This window comes from Chanodichthys erythropterus, chromosome 2 (assembly GCF_024489055.1).
Source record: "Chanodichthys erythropterus isolate Z2021 chromosome 2, ASM2448905v1, whole genome shotgun sequence".
Classification (NCBI taxonomy): Eukaryota; Metazoa; Chordata; class Actinopteri; order Cypriniformes; family Xenocyprididae; genus Chanodichthys; species Chanodichthys erythropterus.
Genome location: NC_090222.1, coordinates 24,333,593 through 24,354,449, shown reverse-complemented (window position 1 = coordinate 24,354,449; position 20,857 = coordinate 24,333,593). Strand labels below are relative to the sequence as shown.

Sequence of the window (20,857 nt, the reverse complement as noted above, 5' to 3'; positions counted from 1 at the left end):
GTTGAAACAACCCAGCATTTTTTAGAGTGTACACTTATTAGTACATGTTCATTTATTAATAATATTAATAAATATTAATTTCCAACATAGGCCTACTTTGGGTTCATTTTAAGGCACCAATACAGTCATTTTTAAACAATAGTTGAATTAAAGAAAACTACCCAACAGGTTGGGCAAACATTTATCCCAACGCTGGGTTTGTCCATTTTCAACTGAACTTGGGTTGTTTTTAACCCAACATTTTTTAGAGTGTACGTTTTAATATTTTTAAAGAATTGAAATTAATTAATAACATTTTTATATTAATATTTAATATTAAATATTATAATTAATACAAGTATACTTATATATAATTATTTTCTCTAAAAAAAATGTTGGGTTGAAAATGAAAATACTGGGTTGTTTTAACCCAGCGGTTGGTTAAATGTTTGCCCAACCTGCTTGATAGTTTTATTTAACTCAACTATTGTTTAAAAATTGCTGTATTGCTTGGTTAAAATGAACCCAAAGTTGGAAATTAATAAATGTTCACCTTTTGATTATTATTGTTGCCTCTAGTAATTATGTGTCTAATTTTTAATTTCCAATTTTTAATTTTGGGTTCATTTTAAGCCAGACATATAGTAATTTTAAAACAATAGTTGTACCCAAATTTAACCCAACCACTGAAACAATAGCTGGGTTTGTCCATTTTCAACCCAACTTGAGTTGTTTTTAACCCAGCAGAGTGTGCTTATAATGATTATAATACATTATGTATGTATGTATAATTTTAATAATTTAAATGTATTTAATGTTTATAATAATATAATTTGAAATATATTTGCACACACTTTATTATTAAATATGTAAAATAACACTGTACATAAAGGGATCATTTGTTAACATTAATGAATGCATTAACTAACATGAACAATGAGCAACATATTTTTATAGAATATATTAACCTTTGTTAATGTTTCTTAATAAAAAGGTTAGTTAACTAATGTAAACGAATACAACTTTTGATATTAATAACTGCTGTAGAATATTGTTCATTGTTGGTTCATGTTAATTAATTTAGTTAACCAGTGTTAACAAAGAACCCTTATTCTAAAGTCCTACCGATATGTCTGTTAGATTTAAAAAATATATTCATTCAATTATAATATTATTTTTTAAATATTATTTTATATAATGTAAATAATATAAATATATTAATCTTGAATTTTACAACTAAGCAGATTTTTTTTATCAGTCATAAAAATATATATTCAGATAGTTTTGGTTGTATACAAATAAGTCTTCTTTGTACAAATATATGATATTTTTTAACTTTCCTTTTCTGCTTTAGAAATGGGAAATGCAAAGAATTGTTTTTTTTTATTGACGTAAGAAGTGTGAGTTACTGATGACAGTGGACACCTGAATGATGAAGGTGATCAGGCCCTGAACAAATAGCCTGCTTACTGCATTTCCCACAACCAGCCAGATGCATCCAAATCCAGCAAAGACTGTGGACTAGATCATTACTTTCTCCTGTGTGGCTGCCGAGCAGTTTACTGGCAGTGCCGAGAACAGATTAAGTGAATACCTAAAGGGATATCATGACCCTGCAACTTTACCTAATCTTGACGGAAAAATCAAACAAGCAAATTCTCCCTCCCCGACTAAAACAAAGTGGACCTATCAGCAAGCCATCTTAAAAATACCTCTCACTCTGGCATCAGTTGTTGGAGCACACCTGTTTGCAACTGCTGTTGAATTGCTCAATAAAATATAATGAATGCTGAATCCTTTATTTTAGGATGATATTTAAAAAGAGTTGATTCAACCTGGGCTGTTATTCTTAGTGTTTAACATGAAACTGTGGTGTCCTCATTTGACTTTTAGAGTTAGAAAAACAATTCACACACCATTTCAATGCAATTTACATTTATTTACGTACTATTTATTATGGTAATATCTGGCAAATGTAACAATGTTGTATTCCTGAACGTGAATAGCTCAACAAGTTTCTGGAATAAAAACAAAATTTCTACAAATCCTTCTCCAGATGTACTTTGAGTAACTGTCATTACTTCAATTTTCAAATATTCAGTACAACCAAATCAAATATTGCTCTAGTTAATACTATACATGAGATGCCATTAGTAATTTTCAAATATTATTGATGATAACTTTTCATAGACAACAATATACTGTTTGAATCCAATCCAATTTTGAAAAGTATTGTTTTTATGGTGGCTTATACCGAGCAATCATAGAAATGAGTAAAAAGTCTGGAGCTTTCATAAAAGGATTGGAAACAAAATATAGAATTTCACGCAACCGCAACTTTCAGAGACAGTTCTCTGAGAAAATGTCTCAGGAAATCATGATGATTTGCCTCTCATTCTCTTTTATGATGTCAGCTTCTTGTTTAAGACAAGTTGGACATCAGAGTGATGTGGGTCTTAAAAGGGAAAATTAAATCTGAAAATAATTTATGCATTGTTTTAGTTTCTTGCTTGGTCGACCCCTATTTGCAGTGCATTTCTGTTGTTGTCACATTTGATTTTAACTGAGTGAAAGCGAACAACTGAAGAAAAACATGACAAAAAGAACATTACAGAGTCTGAACTGTTTCTACGATATTAGTGCAAATCGGTTCTCTCAACTCTCAAAGTTATTCCCCAACAGTGTAAAGATGATTCCAAAACGAAACTTAAGACATATAGGAAAGTTCTAATCTCTTATGCTGAAATAAAAGAAAATACAAGAAAAGAACAAGTTTTTATTTATGAATAAAAAGTATCTATAAAATATTTGGAGCCAAGTAGAAACATCAAACTATTAAAGATGATCTGTGATATTTCCCTGGATTCTATGTCTATAGAATACTAGTATTATACAAGGTATGCCTGGTTCTCATTGACTGTGTGGGCCGCCCCAGAAGCCATTATCTACGCATTCCACACAGGCTCTGTGCAGGTTTTAAGTTTACACGATACACCGGCTGGCAACACAACACAAATTTATCATTGCTCCGAGCTAAAAACTGTTCAAATGCATCTGTGTAATGTTTTCTATAATTCCATTTTGACAATATGTAAAGTTTATTGTTCTTTTTTCCATTTTGTTTTCTTTAACTTGACTGGAATGTAATCTTGAAGAGTAGAACAAGCTGAAAGAAAACAGGTAAGTTATACATCTTATTATAATGTCAAAAAGTTCAAAAGGCTCTCTTTAATCGGTCCAAAAGCAGAAGACAAAGTCTTGATTAAATGCAGGGAACAGATACTGGTTGAGCTTAAAGACATGGGACAGGATAATGAAACTGAAGCAATAACTATCCCGGCATGCCCTCTTCTGGGTATACAGAGTCCTGCATGAGTGTAACGCGTGCATTACCAATAGTCATTCTAAAATTTAATGCAAATAAGAGTTTTCATAATTCATCAAGATTTCATTTAAATTAAATTTATAAGTACAAGTTTATATTCTAGAACTATATTCTTCTAAATCATATTTCTCTGTACATTAGTTTAACTATCCTGCAGGCATTTTTTAAAATAAAAATAATCCATGTAGTCTCTCAATTCACATAAGTTCATAAAACTGCATGTGCAATAATAACCATGAAAGATGTTAAAATGTTAAAATTCAATAGAAGTTAACGTGACCTCGGGACATGTTAACAATGCATACACCGGTTTGTGTACATGGACCTATAGTTAAATTTGTGCCTTTTTTAGATATTTAAATTATAAGTAACTTAGATTTCAGTCCGAGGAGCAACTGACTTTACCCAACTTGGTGAAAAAAACGAAAAGAAAAAATCTGTCGCCTGATTGATGACGTACTTCCTGTGCTGTGTAATTTATTGTAACACGTGGAAACCTAAAGTGGACTGAAATACAGCTTTATTTCTTTATTTTCAGTATTGGGAGTGTACCGGAGTAATCGGTCACAATGGTTAAACCAAAATTCAAGGGGAAAAGCTCCATAAATCCCTCAAACTCCAGCAGTAATCCCGGTAAGATAAAATGAAGCGCTGGTCTGGATGTGAACTGCTAGCCAGCTAAACTATTAGCCAACTCTTGTTGAGAAGTATACGAGTCGTTCTGTAGCTGTATTTTCACCGTTGCATGTTATGAAGCAACTTTCTTCCATTCGCAGTGGGTTAGTTGTTGATTGTGTGTAACCATGACTTCTGACAAACCTGTAAATGTCCCATCACAGGCTCCTGGCACTTGTATTGTGAAGACTGTCTGTGTCTTGTTTTTACATGACAATTATAACAATAAATAAAAATCGTACTACATTGCTACCACAACGTTTGAATGTTTTCCAAAAATGTTCAGGATAAGTGTCAGAAATTATCTTTATTGTAAGGGTATATTTGTCCCCTAGAATTGATGATTGTTGTTTTTTTCCACCATTATGCGGACATATTTTTCTAACTAAGTTACATGAAAACACACTGCATGTTGTTCATCTATTTCAAATGCTTCAATTGAATCGGTATAAGTTACAATTATGGCTGTCTCTTACAATAGCTGTCACATTTTTAATATCCCAAAGATTTATTGCTGTCAGTGCCATATTGCTCCAAACCCAGAATCTTTTTTTTTTTTTTTTACACTGCGTATAATAAACTATTTATAAATAAAGGCAGTCTTTCTCTTTGGTCATGGGATCATGCTAAATATTTTTACAATCTGAAGCTAACATAGGAACTGAATGCTACAAATTATACATTACCAATCAAAAGTTTGATGTTTAAAAAAACATAATGAAAAAAAATATTCAGCAAGGATTCATTAAATTAATCAAATATGAACGCTGCTTTTTTGACCCATTCATCATAAAATAATTGACAATAGAGTATCGTGGTTTCCACTAAAATATTAAACCGCACAACTGTTTTCAGCAATGATAATAAATGAAATCTTTCTTGAGCACCAAATCAGCATATTATTAGAATGATTTCTGTAGGATCATGTGACACTGAAGACTAAAGTGATGATGCTGAAAATTCAGTGTTCCGATCAGAGAAATAAATTACGTTTATAAAGTATATTTAAGTAGAAAACAGTTACTTTAAAATTGCAGTCTTGGTGAACATGAGACTTCTTTTAAAGACTTACTGTCCCCTAACTTTTAAACATTCGTTGTTGATATGTATGTGATATAGGCTAATAAAATATATAGTGAAGACAATTGAGGTTTACACACAAGCAATGATATTTCACCTGTTTTTTTAATTGAATAAAATATTTAAAAATAGAAATTGTGCAGTCTATTAACAAGGCTGTTAGTAGACTTGTGTTCCAATCACAGTTACGCAACTCACCCAAAATTACTGTAGATTCACTAGATTGCACTATATGTCCCTGTGTAATTTATATTCTTAATATTATGTATAATATTATTAATATATGTCTTAATATTCCCAACCCTACAGACCGAGTGAAGGGAGCTGGAGGGAACAACATGAGGGACCGTGCCACCATCAGACGATTGAATATGTACAGACAGAAGCAGAGATGGTAACCTGTCATTCACAAAATGACATATACAAGATTCAGATTAGTAGCAAACAATAGATGAATTATGTGGTTTTTGCAAGAATTAAAGGGTTAGTTCACCCAAAAATGAAAATTATGTCATTAATGACTCACCCTCATGTCGTTCCAAACCCGTAAGACCTCCGTTCATCTTTTCGGAACACAGTTTAAGATATTTTAGATTTAGTCCGAGAGCTTTCTGTCCCTCCATTGAAAATGTATGTATGGTAGACTGTCCATGTCCAGAAAGGTAATAAAAACATCATCAAAGTAGTCCATGTGATATCAGTGGGTAAGTTAGAAATTTTTTAAGCATCGAAAATACATTTTGGTCCAAAAAAAACAAAAACTACGACTTTATTCAGCATTGTCTTCTCTTCCGGGTCTGTTGTCAATCCAGGTTCATGACTCCGCAGTGACGCTGCTGACTTGTTATCCGGTGCGCCCGAGCTTCGTTTACAGTCTGAGGGAGACGCACGCTGTATTCAAGCTATTCTACATTGTTTGTATTTTGGTATTGCTATATTTTTTAAAATGGTGCGTAAGTGTGCATGTCGCGGATGTCCTAATCGCCAAAAACAATGACGTAAAAGAGCATTACCAACGCCGACAGATGAAAGGATTCAACGGAATCAATTCAATTGAATCAGTTCAATGGAATCAATTCAATGGAATCAATTCAATGGAAGCAATTCAATGGAATCAGTTCAATGGAAAGGATTCCGGAAGAGAATACAATGCTGAATAAAGTCGTAGTTTTTGTTATTTTTGGACCAAAATGTATTTTTTCGATGCTTCAAAAACTTCTAACTAACCCACTGATGTCACACGGACTACTTTGATGATGTTTTTATTACCTTTCTGGACATGGACAGTCTACTGTACAAACATTTTCAATGGAGGGACAGAAAGCTCTCGGACTAAATCTAAAATATCTTAAACTGTGTTACGAAGATGAACGGAGGTCTTACAGGTTTGGAACGACATGAGGGTGAGTCATTAATGACATAATTTTCATTTATGGGTGAACTAACCCTTTAACTATGATAAAACGTGCATGTTTTTTTATTCATATGCTCACAGCAACAGTCGAGGTAAGGTGATCAAGCCCTTGCAGTACCAGAACACAGTTGCTCCTGGAACTGTGGCCCGAGTTGAGCCCAACATCAAGTGGTTCGGTAAGAGCGATACATTTTAGAGTTTTCGGCCACGTTCACACAGTCATTTTTTGGGACTAACAACCGCATTTACTTTACAGGTGTGAGTCTCGAAATGTCTCGTTCACACAGCAACTTTCAGTAGCGTCTGGAACACTGTCTGTATGAACGTGCAGCAAGTGTCAATCCTGTATTCTCTTGCTAGTAACCATAGCGACTAGGGGTGTAACGATACGCTCAGGTCACGATACGGTACGAATCTCAATACGGAGTTCACGATACAATACGTATCACAATATTTTGAACAAAATTAAATTGAAATTCAACTAAGATTTATTTAAAAAACATTAACAAATTTCAATAATTTTCCTTGTTGTACATACAAGATCACATTTCAAAGTTTAATAAAAACCTTCTGTATTCAAATTAACAGCTGAAAAATGCGTGGAAGACGCGGCCGCACTGCTTCTCCTCCTTTCCAAAGCGCTTGCGCTCCAGTGGCATCGGTCATTGCTTTGCAACCATGAACTGCGCTCACCAAGAGGAGTAGAAAGTTTCAGCAAAGGATAAATTGATTTCTAGCCCTTGCATTACCTTTACTACTAGATATATTTATGTAGATAAGATATAAAAACCACCCTGTACTGCTATGATCAGCTGTTCGGCTGAGATTTTGATGTTTTGTTACAGAAAAGCCAAATCTGACCGGTTGGTTCTTGTCACATATCCTGTGGTGCGCTTGCGGCATTCTGAAAAGTTGATAATTTTTCATCTCGATGTGCCTGGAAAACCGCGTTGCTTCCATTATGAGCGCGCCTGCCGCGTGGCTACATTTGAAATAACTGACTTGCACACGGAAAAGACGCAATATGTGAACGGCCCCTAACTTCTTAAAGCAAAGCATCGCAAGCATCTTTTGCAAAGAAAGCCACGCATTTTCTCACGTGACCAAGAAAGAGACTGACATGAGAAACGTTTAAACCTGCTTGCAAGATTCGATGTGTTCGCGAAACACTTACTGAACTAGAGAACTGATTGAGACACACCCTTAATATGCGGTGACAACCCGGCTTCTCTCACTCCCACCTCCATGTTGCGGAGTAGGTCACGTCGGCAGCTCAACCAATAAGAATAGACTGCTGTCATATCGTAAAAGTATCGCCATCATTCTACGATACATATCGTAACATTTTTGCATCGCAAAATATCACACTACGATATATCGTTACACCCCTAATAGCGACAGTAATCAACATAATATTAAAGATTGAAAAGTATGATCACTTTTGACATGACAAGAGACTAATTGAACCGCGAGTTCATCCATCAAAACTTCATTAACCAACAGCAGCATGTAAACACACGCTAGCCAGAGTCTTTAACAGCTGCACACACGTGTCACGTCCTATACGACATCTTGTGCATACGTGGCATTTGAAAAGAAACACAAAACTGACATGAGCCGCTCCGGTGGAAAACAGTGACTGGATCTAATTACACCTTAAGATGACGCACAGCTTACATCTGTCGCAGTAAGTTACTGAAAGTGAAACCACACACAAAACACCTTAGAAGAGCAGCTCTCTCACACTGACAGACAAATAGTTGTCTAGTCCGGTTCCGTTCACACAGCCTGAGAATTCCGAGAATGCGGTCGTGAGTGCTGAAAATGTAAATGAGTTCGGTTATAGAATGCGGTTGTCACTCCAGTAAATAACCGTATTGCGCGTGAACGCAACCGTATTAATTACTCAAATACAGGACTGACAACCGTATTCTGCTGCTGTGTGAATGTGGCCTTAATGAATCCTAATCTGTGTGATTGATTATGAGGGGAATTAGCCTAAATTGTCCTCTTTTTTTCAAGTAGATCTGAATATATGAATATTTCTTTGCTTTTCCCCATATGCTCTCTATGCAGCCAATACACGTGTCATCAAGCAGTCATCCTTGCAGAAATTCCAAGAAGAGATGAACGCAGTAAAGAAAGATCCGTACCGAGTAGTGATGAAACAGAGCAAGCTACCCATGTCCTTGCTACATGACAGAATAAAGGCACATGTGAGTATGCAGATACTTTAGTATACATCCACTGTTTTTTAATACAAAAAATTTTAGTCTCAATGTAGCCTGTTGAGAAGAGACAGGTAGGCTAATTGTTTGCATGAAACCCTTAGAAAGAGTTTGAGATTTGCGGAGTAGTCAATCCCATAAATCATTGTGATGAGCTCAGAAAAATAAATCCATCCAAGAAATGTGAATCCTAAATATATTTATAATTCACTTAAAACCAGAAAAATGTAACATAAATAAATAATTGAATTAGTTTTTACGTATTTTAGAGTACCATAATAATGTGTTAGCATTAGCGACATGCTAACGTCTAACTCTGGGCTTTACATGAGGCAGTGTTATTTTAGTATTATTTATATCCACAATTATAGTATTTGTTAATATTTCTTTGAATAAGCTTTTATTTTTATATTTTCAGTTTTTATTTTATATTTGAGTTCCTTTTAACTTAAGTTTCAGTTAACAATTTTAGTACTTCAAACTTAAATGTATTCATTTCAGTTCATTGCCAAGGCTATATTTTAATTTACATTTAAGTTTAAGTTTTTCATCTTATATTAATATTTAGCTTTATTTTAATTACTGAAACGATTGATAAGTTTTATTTAACAATAACAATGCTGACATTAATAGTGCTGTTTTTTATGATACACAGAGTTTCTGCCTAAGTAGATAGGAGTCAAAGTATGATATTGCGTATTGTCTTATAATTAGAAAAAATACAGCAAAAATGTCCCTGATGTAAACCAGAGGGGGTAAGGTTGCCCTTTCAAAAAGTTCATTTCTGACTTGAATGACCAGTTGTCCATTTCTGGCAAATTCTCATAAACAATTGGCCTTTGCTCATGTGTGTTTATGTTTTTCGGGACACCTCTTGGCTAAACGTCTCGTACTTTTAAACACATGAGGTAACTACAGCAAGAACACAACAATATTGTTGTGCCAAATTGTTGTGCCATGTCAACAACAGTTATTTTGTTAGTCTGACAGCGGTGCAGTGAGGGTACGGCCTGACCTGCGATAGAACTTACTTTTTGGCACCTAAGGGCCTGCTATTTGCCAGTAGTAAAGAACAGAGCAAAAAAAATATGTGCTCAGAATAAAATGTAATGTTTTTCTCAGTTCTTCACGTTCCTTCTGCAACTGTTGTTGATTCGCTTTAGGATCTAAACTGTTCCATGTGTGAGCAAAACCTTTTAGGTCTTTGTGTAATGAACATCTCTACTTTATGTTCTCCGTCTCAGAACGGCGACTGTTTTTGTTCTTGTATTCAACCTTGGTTGCAGGGAACTGGTAATGCTATGTCTCAATTATTGATTTTCTTCCTCTCTTTTTGATTTGTGGTGTTTGAGCAGCTCCTCCAGTGCGTGCTGTAATGCCCATTGTTTGCGCACATTTTTGCTCTTTCTCAGAAATATTTTGAACATGTTGTGATGTGGTGGTTAGCCTCAAATCAGGTTGCTTTTTTATCATCCACGTCAATTGTTCCAAAGAAATGTAATCTTACCAGAAGTACAATTTCTTACGAGAAATGTTACTGACTTTGACAAGATCTGTAAATTGCTTGTCGTTTTATTTCATCCTCTGTTGCAACAGTGGTATGGCTTCCCTTTTGTTTTGTTTTTAGGTCATTACAGATTGCAATTTGGCCTGGTGCAGTTAAACGTGTAAGATGTTTCTTTCATTATTCTTCATTCAGGTTTTGTTTGATTTTTGTCTTGATATAGGCATATTTGTCTTTATAAACACTATAAAATTAGCTGCCTTTTTGTTAAAATGTTAGTTATATTCTAGCTACACTACTGATCATAAGTTTGGGGTCAGTAAGTTTTGAAAATGTTTTTGAAAGAAGTCTCTTATGCTCACCATGGATTCAGTTGATGATCTCACATACAGTAAAAAACAGTAATATTCTGAAATATGATTATAGTTGAAAATATAATTTTTCTATTTTAATATATTCTAAAATGTAATTTATTCCTGTGATGGCAAAGCTGAATTTTCAGCATCATTACTCCGTGTCCCATTAGGGCTGTCAAACGATTACTCGCGATTAATCGTATACAAAAGAAAAGTTTGAGTTTGCCTACTTTGCAAACTGTGCTGGTTAATATTTTTATCTAAACCATGATATATTTGTTTTTTTCAGGATGCTTTGATGAATAGAAAGTTCAAAAGAATAGCGTTCTCAGACACTTTTGATCAATTTAATGCATCCTTGCTTGAATAAAAGTATTAGATTGTTTTTTAAAAAAAATTATACTGTAGTGTATATAAAATTGTAAATGTGTAAAGCTGGTGTTTACAAATCTGATTTAAACCACATCTGCATTTAGTTTGAAAAAGTTAACAATCTGATCTTTTTTTTTTTTTTTTTTGGAGTTTGTCTAAATAATGGTCAGATCGGATTTAAAGTTTTCCTTTGTTTGGGATGTTACAGAGTGTGCAATGCTTTCTGGTTCTGTGGTCAAATATACAGATTTAACCTGGTTTAGTGTATTATGTCTTTTAGCATCGTGTTGAGGCTTAACTCTTTACTATAGTCGATACAGTGTAGACTACACTGTCTAAACAAACAGATTTCGCCACTTCATCAAACAGAAAGTCAGTCCTAAAAATCAGATTGAAAAAATCAAATAGATTTATGAAATGTTTACAGTCTCATATTAATATATGCACACTCTTGTAAGCGATAAAATGTGTTGAGTACACTCTGCCATAAATCAGTGGGGCTTCTTTCCTCTTGGGAATGGGGCACAGATAACTGAAAGATCAGATACTTCATCCAAGAAATTCCAAAAGTTATGAAGATCTTGGTAGGAGGTTATAACAGTTCTCAAGAATCTGTTTCTCAGTTGATCTTCTGCTGGTTCTTGTAGAACTCCAAGGTGCACATTCTGGACACAGAGACATTCGAGACTACGTTTGGGCCAAAGGCACAAAGAAAGAGACCCAACTTGACTGTAGGAGAGCTGAAGGACTTTGCTGAACAGGCAGAGGTCTCGGCTCAGAGCTACAGTGCTGAGAAAGACCGTGATTTGGTGTCTGAGGACAGCGGAGTCAAGTGAGTCTAGTGACTTGTAAAGATCCTATAGTTCAGAACATCCCTACTGCAGGAACTATGCCCTGTTTGTCTATCTGATATGGTTTATATATCCTGACATAACTGGATAAATGTCTTAAAGCCATTTAATTTCCCCATCACTGCAGGGATGAGGTTAGGGAGGAAATCTTCAAGAAGGGTCAGTCAAAGAGGATCTGGGGAGAGCTGTATAAGGTAGCTATGACCGTCTCCCAAGAACTTGCTCTTTGAAAGTTTTGATGAAAACCACAGTACTCCCTAATGATGGCACATCCTAAAACGAAGCATGTTTTGTGCAGGTGATCGACTCTTCAGACGTCATTATCCAAGTGCTGGATGCTCGGGACCCTATGGGCACTCGTTCCCAGAGCATTGAGTCCTACCTAAAGAAAGAGAAACCTTGGAAGCATCTCATCTTTGTGCTCAATAAATGTGACCTCATTCCCACATGGGTTACGGTAAGAAGTTAATATCTATCAATACTAGTTAATTATCTATACTAGTTTCAAAACCTGTTGAGCTGCCTCTGAAGGCTGGAATGATGTTCCAGATGCTTTTTTTACCTTCACTTGGGAAAACTCAATGTAGAATGCAAGTATAGTGCACTTCAGTAAGCTAAGTGAAAAAAGCCCATCCAAATGGCAGACACAGTGCCAGAAATCTCAATTATAAATCTACTTATTCAATCATTAGTAAAATTGTTTTATCCAGCATTTGTGTGTGCTATGTATTAGAGTATTGTGTTGTTAGCTTAGCTTAACATTCCAACACACCGTTTATGTAGGTGAAAGAAAATGTCAGAAATCTTGATGATAAATCTACTTATTCATTTAGCAGCAAAAAGCAGTATTTTGAAAAATGAAGATATTGGTAGTTCAATAACAAATAAAAAAACTACATGTAATCTGGATTACATAATCAGATTCCAAAAAAAAAGTACTTGTATTAACTACTTTTTAAAATACTTGTAATCAGACTACAGTTACATTTTTATGGATTACATGATTACATATTATGATTACATATTATTTACACAATGGCAGTAAGTTGTTCACAATTCATTGATTCTCTTCATTTTTTTTTACTTTTATATTTTTTTCATTATAAACCTGCCGCTTACATACATTCATGAGTTTTTCTGGCGGTGAGGGGGAAATATAGATGAAATATATATGAAATAATAATAATATATGAAATATAGATTAAATATTTGATGTAGCAGTGATATTGCTGTGAATTTCATAATAAGTAAATATGTTTTAAAATCCTTAGATGTGATTTTGTTTTATTCAGTGTTACTATCAGCAAACTCTTAACAGGTACATTAGTGTTAGTATTTTGAAGTATTAACTGTCCATACATTGCACTTTAAAAAGAATCTGTTGAGGCTCTTGTTGGTGAATAGAATATACTTTTTTGGAATATATTTTTTCTTTGTATCTGTCAGAATAGTACAAAATTATCCTACAACATATGTGACATCAAATAAGGGTTAGCGCAAAAGTAATCTAAATGTAATCCAAAAGTAGTTAGATTACGTTACCAAAAATGTGTAATCTAAGGGATTATATTACTGATTACAAATTTTGTCATGTAATTTGTAATCAGCAACTGATTATAATTCATAAGTCATCTACCCAGCTCTGGCGTTATTAGTTTAGCTCGCCTTTTTGATATCCATTTAAGTTGGTGATAGAAATGTCAAAGTCTTAATGATAAATATACTTGTTCATTAAGTAGCATAATGTATTGATAAAAGAGTTCAATCTAATAAAAAACTTTTATCCTATATTTATGTGTGTTATGTATTTGTATGCCTATTAGAGTATCGTGTTGTTAGTTTTGCAAGTACTTAGCGAGTTCCTGCCTGTGTAGAGCTATCCAAAATGGTCACTTTTGCTGTTCGAGGACAAATAGGATATATGGAACCACCTACGAAGGCAGTAGACAACAGCACACTAGGTTTTTGGAACAGGGCCACTGTCTGCAATGTGTCTTGTCATACATTCAATTATCCTGTCTCTGGAGTTTGTTTCACTGACAGACAGGCATGTTTATCTTGACTTTCCCAACTTTTCTAAGATTTAACCAGTTAAAGGCTCCTTCTCTGACAGATTCCATCTTTCACATCTATAATTCTTGTTGTTTGTAAATTTTGTTATTGCCGATTCTGAAATGGAGTAACAAGGAACGAGGGAGCTTTACCAGTTGTTTATAAGCTTCAAACCTGACTGAGGTCTTTTATAAACCTAATAGAAAAATGATTGGGAAACCCACTATTTTTGTTGTTGAGAGGGAATCACTTATCATTCTGCAGTGATTTCTTGTTGGGCAGCTTGTGCCCTTGTGCTTTTTTTTTTTTTTTTTTAAATCTGTTCTCTCTTATCAAAAACCATTTCATATATCACTTCTAGTGTCTAGACCTTGGGAGACATTTACAAAGTCCACATTTGACCAGATTTGATCCTAAATTCCATGGATTTCATCCTACATCAAGAAGTGAATAACAAAACAGGATTTATAAAGGCAGAAACTGACATGAAAATCTTCTTATGTATATGCCAACTGAAGAGCATGCATACATTTATTTTTTTATTTTTTGTGCTCATATACCAGCAATTAAAATAATCCAACATGTAATATGAAAGATAAAGAGGCAATCACAATATGCATTAAAATTATAAGTGCAAATTTACAACATTTGAACTGCTTTGTGTTAATTACTTGAAATGAATAAATTCATTAATTATATGATATGAATTAATTATAATTATATTGACTCATGAAAAGATTTTTAATGAGGACCAGATTTAGTTTTAGAATTTTAATCAAAGATTAAGATTAAAACCCTTTTTATTTTATTTATATATTTATTTACTTTTTACATCTTTTGCTTTTTTATTTTGCAATGAATATAGCCGGGGTAGCTGGCAACAAATAATTATAACTATACTAATACACATTTTATACACATGAATATACTCTTGAATTTAAGATTACCTGTGATTTATAAAGAGGGATGCATTTTGGATTTATTTTTTTTTGTTGTTGTTCATATGGACGTTTTATAAATCGGCGTATAAAATGTTATACATTCACTTACGATCATTCTACGGATTCTTGCTTATACGTGTGTGTATTTTGTAGAAACGCTGGGTTGCGGTTCTCTCTCAGGAATACCCCACTTTGGCCTTTCACGCCAGCCTTACCAACTCCTTCGGCAAGGGCTCCCTCATCCAGCTCCTGCGGCAGTTTGGCAAGGTGAGACCTTAAACATTTACAACATATTTTTATGTGCATACACATCATCATGCCTTGGAAACCAGGGGCAGCAGGTGTTAAACACAAAGCAGTTTTGCTCCACAATGTTTATCTACTCAAGCTGCAATTTTAGGACATGATCAACCTGTTTTCTGGTCTGTAATGGCAACAGATGTTGAAAGCAGATGCACCCCACCCTCCAATATTTTTGGGCTCCTCTTCTGTCTTCACATCTGCCTCTAAGTTATTTTTGGGAGCACAGCCGTAAACAAAAACTTGGAAATACTAAAAAGGAGAGTGGGCTTACATAACATAAATTTTGTTGAGAGTTATATGACAAGACACTCTTTTAGGAGTTAGAAAACAGCAGCACAAAAATATCTCGGTTACCATGCGTGCAATATAAATCTGCAGGTGTAATGACATTTAAGAGGCCTGTGTTGGTTGTGTACCAAGTCTTAACTTCTTGGCCAGGGGCCCCACTTTTAAAAGTGAATAGTGTAATGTAAGAGGCGATGTGTGCAAATTATTGGGGAAAAAGTTGAACCAAGGTTGTCTTGTTTTCCTGACCTTGATACCATGAACCCGACATTATATCAGAGGAATTGACAATATATTTGTGTATTTCTTCTATTTAATTGCTATTTTTCAAAAAGACTTTTGCCTTGTATTAACATGTCCATATTGATTTTTGCTCAGCTCCACTCAGACAAAAAGCAGATCAGTGTTGGCTTCATTGGTTACCCCAATGTTGGAAAGAGCTCTGTTATCAATACCCTGCGCTCCAAAAAAGTCTGTAACGTGGCACCCCTTGCTGGTGAGACTAAGGTAAGACCTCTGAAGCTTTTTTGTTTTCATCTCAAGGGTGTTTTTTTTTCTTCTTCTTTATCTTCTTCCATATTCATATGGATTTCTTTTTTTTTCTACCTGAAATGTATGACCCACCTTCACTGTGTAAATCTGAGAAAATACATTTGTGTTTTCAAATACATTTTAAATACTTTGTTTTTTAACATGCAAGCAGATTATGATGTTTTCAGTGTCTGGGAGAGGGTTTCTGTGTTTCGTCGTAATATGCATTTGAAAATGCAGTGCACCAACCATCTTGTTAAATTTGTAATGATATTTGTTTTTAAGTTAAAGGGATAGTTCACCCAAAAATGAAAATTCTGTCATCATTTACTCTCAAGTTGTTCCAAACCTCTATGAATTGCTTTCTTCTGCTGAACACAAAAGAAGATATTTTTGAAGAATATGGGTAACCAAACAGTTGATGGGCCCCATTGACTTCCATAGTATGGAAAAAAAAATACTATAGAAGTCAGTGGGGCCCATCAACTGTTTGGTTACTGATATTCTTCAAAATATCTTCTTTTGTGTTCAGCAGATGAAAGGTACTCATACAGGTTTGGATCTACTTGTGATGACAGATTTTTCATTTTTGGGTTAACTATCACTTTTAAGCTCTATGGTTTAATGTTTGAAAGCAAAGAAAGTACGACAGCCAAAAATATTAGTATTGTCACTTTACTTGTTCTGTAAAATAAAAATATTCTTCTTAATAATAATAGTAATAATTTACAGTACATAATATTTTCACAATATTAATATTCTAATGTAATTCCAAACCGGTATGAAAAATCCATACAATGAATATTCCATACAATGAAAAATCCATGCAATGAATATGAATGATGAGGAAAGGCTCTCAACCAGCCAATAACCCATTCAGCACTTAAACTGCATTTCAAGTCACCTTCTATTTAATAATTTTTAGTGATCTGTCTGTTCCTATAACTTCCACTTGTAGTTGTTATGCTCTGATCGTGAACATCAGACGATTAAGCGACTGTTCTTGTGAAATTTATTTTGTAGTCCACTAGCGAGTGTAAGACTACCTGCCTGTTCCTGACATGTGTTAACATTTTGGACGGCTTAAGTTTCCAGCAGTTTGGTTTTGGCTGCTACTTTTGTGTATTCATGTTTTTGTGTGAAATTACTTTTTTATGTTGTCAAATTTTTCCTCTCATTTCACAAACATGGAACTGAGAAATGGTTTTCAGAGAGTGAGTGAAAGTTCAAGGCGAAGGAAAAACAGATTACTGACAGAGGCCAGATTGAAATCAAATTCTAAACAAATCTGGACTTCCACGTTCTGCTGTTTATATTTTAAATGATAAATTATATAATTTAAAATTTCCCTTGTGGGCTCTGATTTGGGTGATTCTTCAATTATTAGACGTTTTCTTTCCACTATTTTATTTTCTTTTAAAAACAGTGTTTCTAGTTCGATTATGAAATAAATAGATAGGTTTGATTGATTAAGAAAAACTAGTTAAAGAGGCACAACAAAAAAGTATTTTAATGTTGAAATGTTAAATTTGCCTGAATCACTGTTTAGGCCTTTGGCCAGGCAGCAACATTCAAAAACAATCTGTTCAGTTTCATTTTTATAAGCTCAAAAGTTAATTGACTGCTTTCTAACTTGTCGCAAGTTATTATAAATTGCATTGTTTAAATTGCAGTTCCTTATATTGAAATGTTTTAGGTCTTGTGGTTTCTTAAATGGGGGAAATGGATGAATCTATGGAGCTCAACTTTTATGCCACAATCAACTGTTTTGTTTCTGTCTGACAGGTCTGGCAGTATATCACACTAATGAGACGTATTTTCCTCATTGACTGTCCTGGCGTCGTCTACCCCTCCGACGACAGCGAGACTGACATTGTGCTGAAGGGAGTGGTACGATGGCCTTGACTCTCAAAATCAACCATTCAGATTTTGCAATCGCTGCGGCTTCATCCACTTATTTTGTATCTGTTGTTTTTAGGTCCAAGTGGAGAAGATCCGAACTCCAGAGGATCACATCGGAGCGGTGCTGGAGAGGGCCAAAGCGGAGTACATCCAGAAGACATACCGCATTCCGTCCTGGAGCTCCGCCGAGGATTTCCTGGAAAAGCTAGCCTTTCGCACCGGAAAACTGCTTAAGGTCTGGACTGATTGTGGAGTATCTGATAAAATGAACTGTCAGCTCGGTCCTCGCAACACATTTGTTTATTCGTTCCTCTAGAGTGTCCGATTGAGATGTGACAGTTTGCTTACTTTAAGCCGGTGGAAAACATTTAATTTAAAGTTTGAATAGCCAAATTTTTAATACTCTCATGCCAAAACCACTAAGATTTAATTCAAAATCAGAGTTTTATAAAAGGGTTTTAGCCTACAGGTTGGTTAAACTGGTTAGTTCACATCTCTATCTTTGTCTAAATATTGTACGTGTCTGTGCTGTAACGGTATTTTGTGTTGTTCTTGTAAAAAAGGGTGGAGAGCCAGATCTGTCTACTGTGTCTAAAATGGTTTTGAATGATTGGCAGAGGGGACGCATCCCCTTTTTCGTGAAGCCCCCTGGGGGTGAGATGGATGAAGAGGTAAATGGACATTTGTTCTTAATTTTCCACAAATTTTAGATTCTTTTAGTAAAACAATAGCTCAGGCTCTATTAAAAAATGGGTTCCAAGACAATTTTTTGCTAAAATTAGAGCTTTGTGTTTTAACAGACCTCAGAAGACATTGTTTATATGTAACTTCCTTAATGCATATTGAATTACTTGGTACAAATCCTATATTAAGTCACTGTGGCCAACAAAATTACTTGAATTCTAAATTACTTGGATCCTAATGCACTTTTAAACATTTATAGTCTTAAACTGACACTCGATCTTTCTACTCAGAACAAAGCACAACCGATGCTGGAAATGCCTGAGATGGAAACTGAGAAGGAAGAGTTGGAAAACAGACTTGAAGCTCAGGATGTGGAGGGGGCCTCATCTAGCCAGCAGGATGATCAAAAGCTGCTGAGACAGAAACAAGAGGAGATGCAGAAAATCTTCAGTAACGTCAAGCAGAACTTTGGCAAAATTAACGTCGCTCCGGAGTTCAGCGAGGAGGATCTTGTGCCTGTCGAGATGCCTGACATACTGGATCCCTCTGGGTCAGAAGACGAACAAGACGAGGAAAATGAGGAGGATGAGGAAAAAGAGCAAAATGGAGAACTACAGAAAGAAGAATTGTCTGTTTCCGACCCCCTGACCACGGCAGAGAAAAAGAACACGCGTGAAGTGAATAAAGAGATGGATGAGAAGATTGCCAAATTGAAACAGTTTCTTGATCGTGCCAAGTCAAAGCAGTTCTCCGCCATACGGTTTGTTTACACTCATACTGATAAAGTTATGAGAGGTTTCTGTGATTTTGAGTTCAGTGTTTAGCTCTTATCTATTGATATTATAATGTGTTGTCTTGATGTTTTTACAGCATTCCTAAAGGCCTTTCTGAAAAGGTGTTTACTGAAACCATAGCAAAGCAGAATGCTGCAAAGAATCTTCAACGGAAAGGTATACCCAACTAACCCAAGATGATCCCAAATGTTTGCGTATTAAAAAAGATATGGCCACTAGAACTGCATATTTAGTGTACATCAAATACCTATTTTTATATATATATATATATGTAATTTATTCCTTTGTCAATCATTAGTCCAGTCTTCAGTGTCACATGATCCTTTAGAAATCATTCTAATATTCTGATTTGCTGCTTTAAAAATTTCTTATTAATATCAACATTGAAATTAGTTGAATATTTTTGTGAAAAACGTGATACATTTTTAAGGATTCTTTGGTGAATAGAAAGTTCAAAATAACATTTATTTAAAATTGAAATCTTTTTAACATTATAAATGTCAATTTTGTACATCATTGCTAAATTAAAGTAATTTAAATTTCTTTAAAAAAAAAAACGATTACTGACCCTAAACAGTATTTAAATATTCAAATATTGATATAGACATCAGTATAAAGAATTTTTTTTTAAATCTTCATAATGGAAGGTATTGCAAACCCAGTTGAAATATACTAAATATTTCCATAGAATCTTTTTAGAGATGTTTGAATGATTAGGGGATGTCTGGTACTTTAAAAAAAGTGAGTAAAAGACACTCATCCTCTCTTTGTTTTCCAGCTGTGACAGTGGGCAAAAAGAGGAAAGCTGTAGAAGATGAGGAGTTCGCACAGCCTACCAAACTCACATCTAAAGAGGTATGCACTGTTCTCCAAGCTCCACTGCTGCTGTCACTCTTCTTGATTCCTCGATTCCAAAATAAATTTGAAACCAAACTAATTTCTCTCTCTGTTATACTACTTCAACCAAACAGAAAAGAAGACTGGAGCGTGCCCATAGAGTGAAGAAAGTGGGGGTCCGCTATTATGAGACACACAATGTCAAGAACAAGAATAAGAACCGAAAAATGCCCTTGGATGGCAAGAAAGCCAAACGAGCTAAGCGATAAGACATGGTCAGATACCCAGTCAAATCAATCCCTGTTCCCACTGTCATGTCGGTGACTAAGTTGGTACATCTGGAGTGGAATCACAGTGATTTGTGTAAAGGTGAAGGTTTGACTGATCTGTGACGCAATCGTTCCAATGGACTGTGGCATCAGCCATCCTCATGAACATTATGACTACAGTTAATTTCAGCACTGTGCATTTTTTTAACTTAAGACAGAAGTGTTGAAATGTGGATCATGTACCAGTGTGTCTATGTCTGTTCCTTTTCTTTTGATTGGAGAAAAAAGAATAAATACTCAGAACAGATGTTTTTATACATGTTTTATTCATTGAAACTGAATAGTGAGTATATTATTATTCTAATAATATCTAGGCTTTATTCTTCAAGGTAATTATGCCTTCCAGTTGTGCCTA

At 34.7% G+C, this 20,857-nt stretch overlaps 1 protein-coding gene across 2 annotated transcripts; it reads left to right on the top strand.

Moving 5' to 3' along the window:
• Positions 1-3,816: 3,816 nt before the first annotated feature.
• On the top strand, positions 3,817-20,773 carry gnl2 (G protein nucleolar 2). 2 transcript variants are annotated; one of them, XM_067405890.1, is made up of 16 exons: positions 3,817-3,997; positions 5,429-5,513; positions 6,615-6,709; positions 8,610-8,749; positions 11,641-11,825; positions 11,972-12,038; positions 12,143-12,301; positions 14,991-15,104; positions 15,804-15,932; positions 17,742-17,846; positions 17,935-18,093; positions 18,422-18,529; positions 18,833-19,302; positions 19,413-19,492; positions 20,115-20,191; positions 20,308-20,772. In XM_067405890.1, exons 1-16 carry the CDS (start codon positions 3,934-3,936, stop codon positions 20,440-20,442), a joined length of 2,172 nt encoding a protein of 723 aa, XP_067261991.1. In that variant the 5' UTR covers positions 3,817-3,933; the 3' UTR covers positions 20,443-20,772. The 2 variants fall into 2 exon arrangements, with proteins under 2 accessions (XP_067261991.1, XP_067262001.1); XM_067405900.1 differs by lacking the exons at positions 3,817-3,997; positions 5,429-5,513; positions 6,615-6,709; positions 8,610-8,749 and adding exons at positions 9,852-10,054; positions 10,358-10,428 and having other exon boundaries at positions 20,308-20,773.
• Positions 20,774-20,857: the final 84 nt, after the last annotated feature.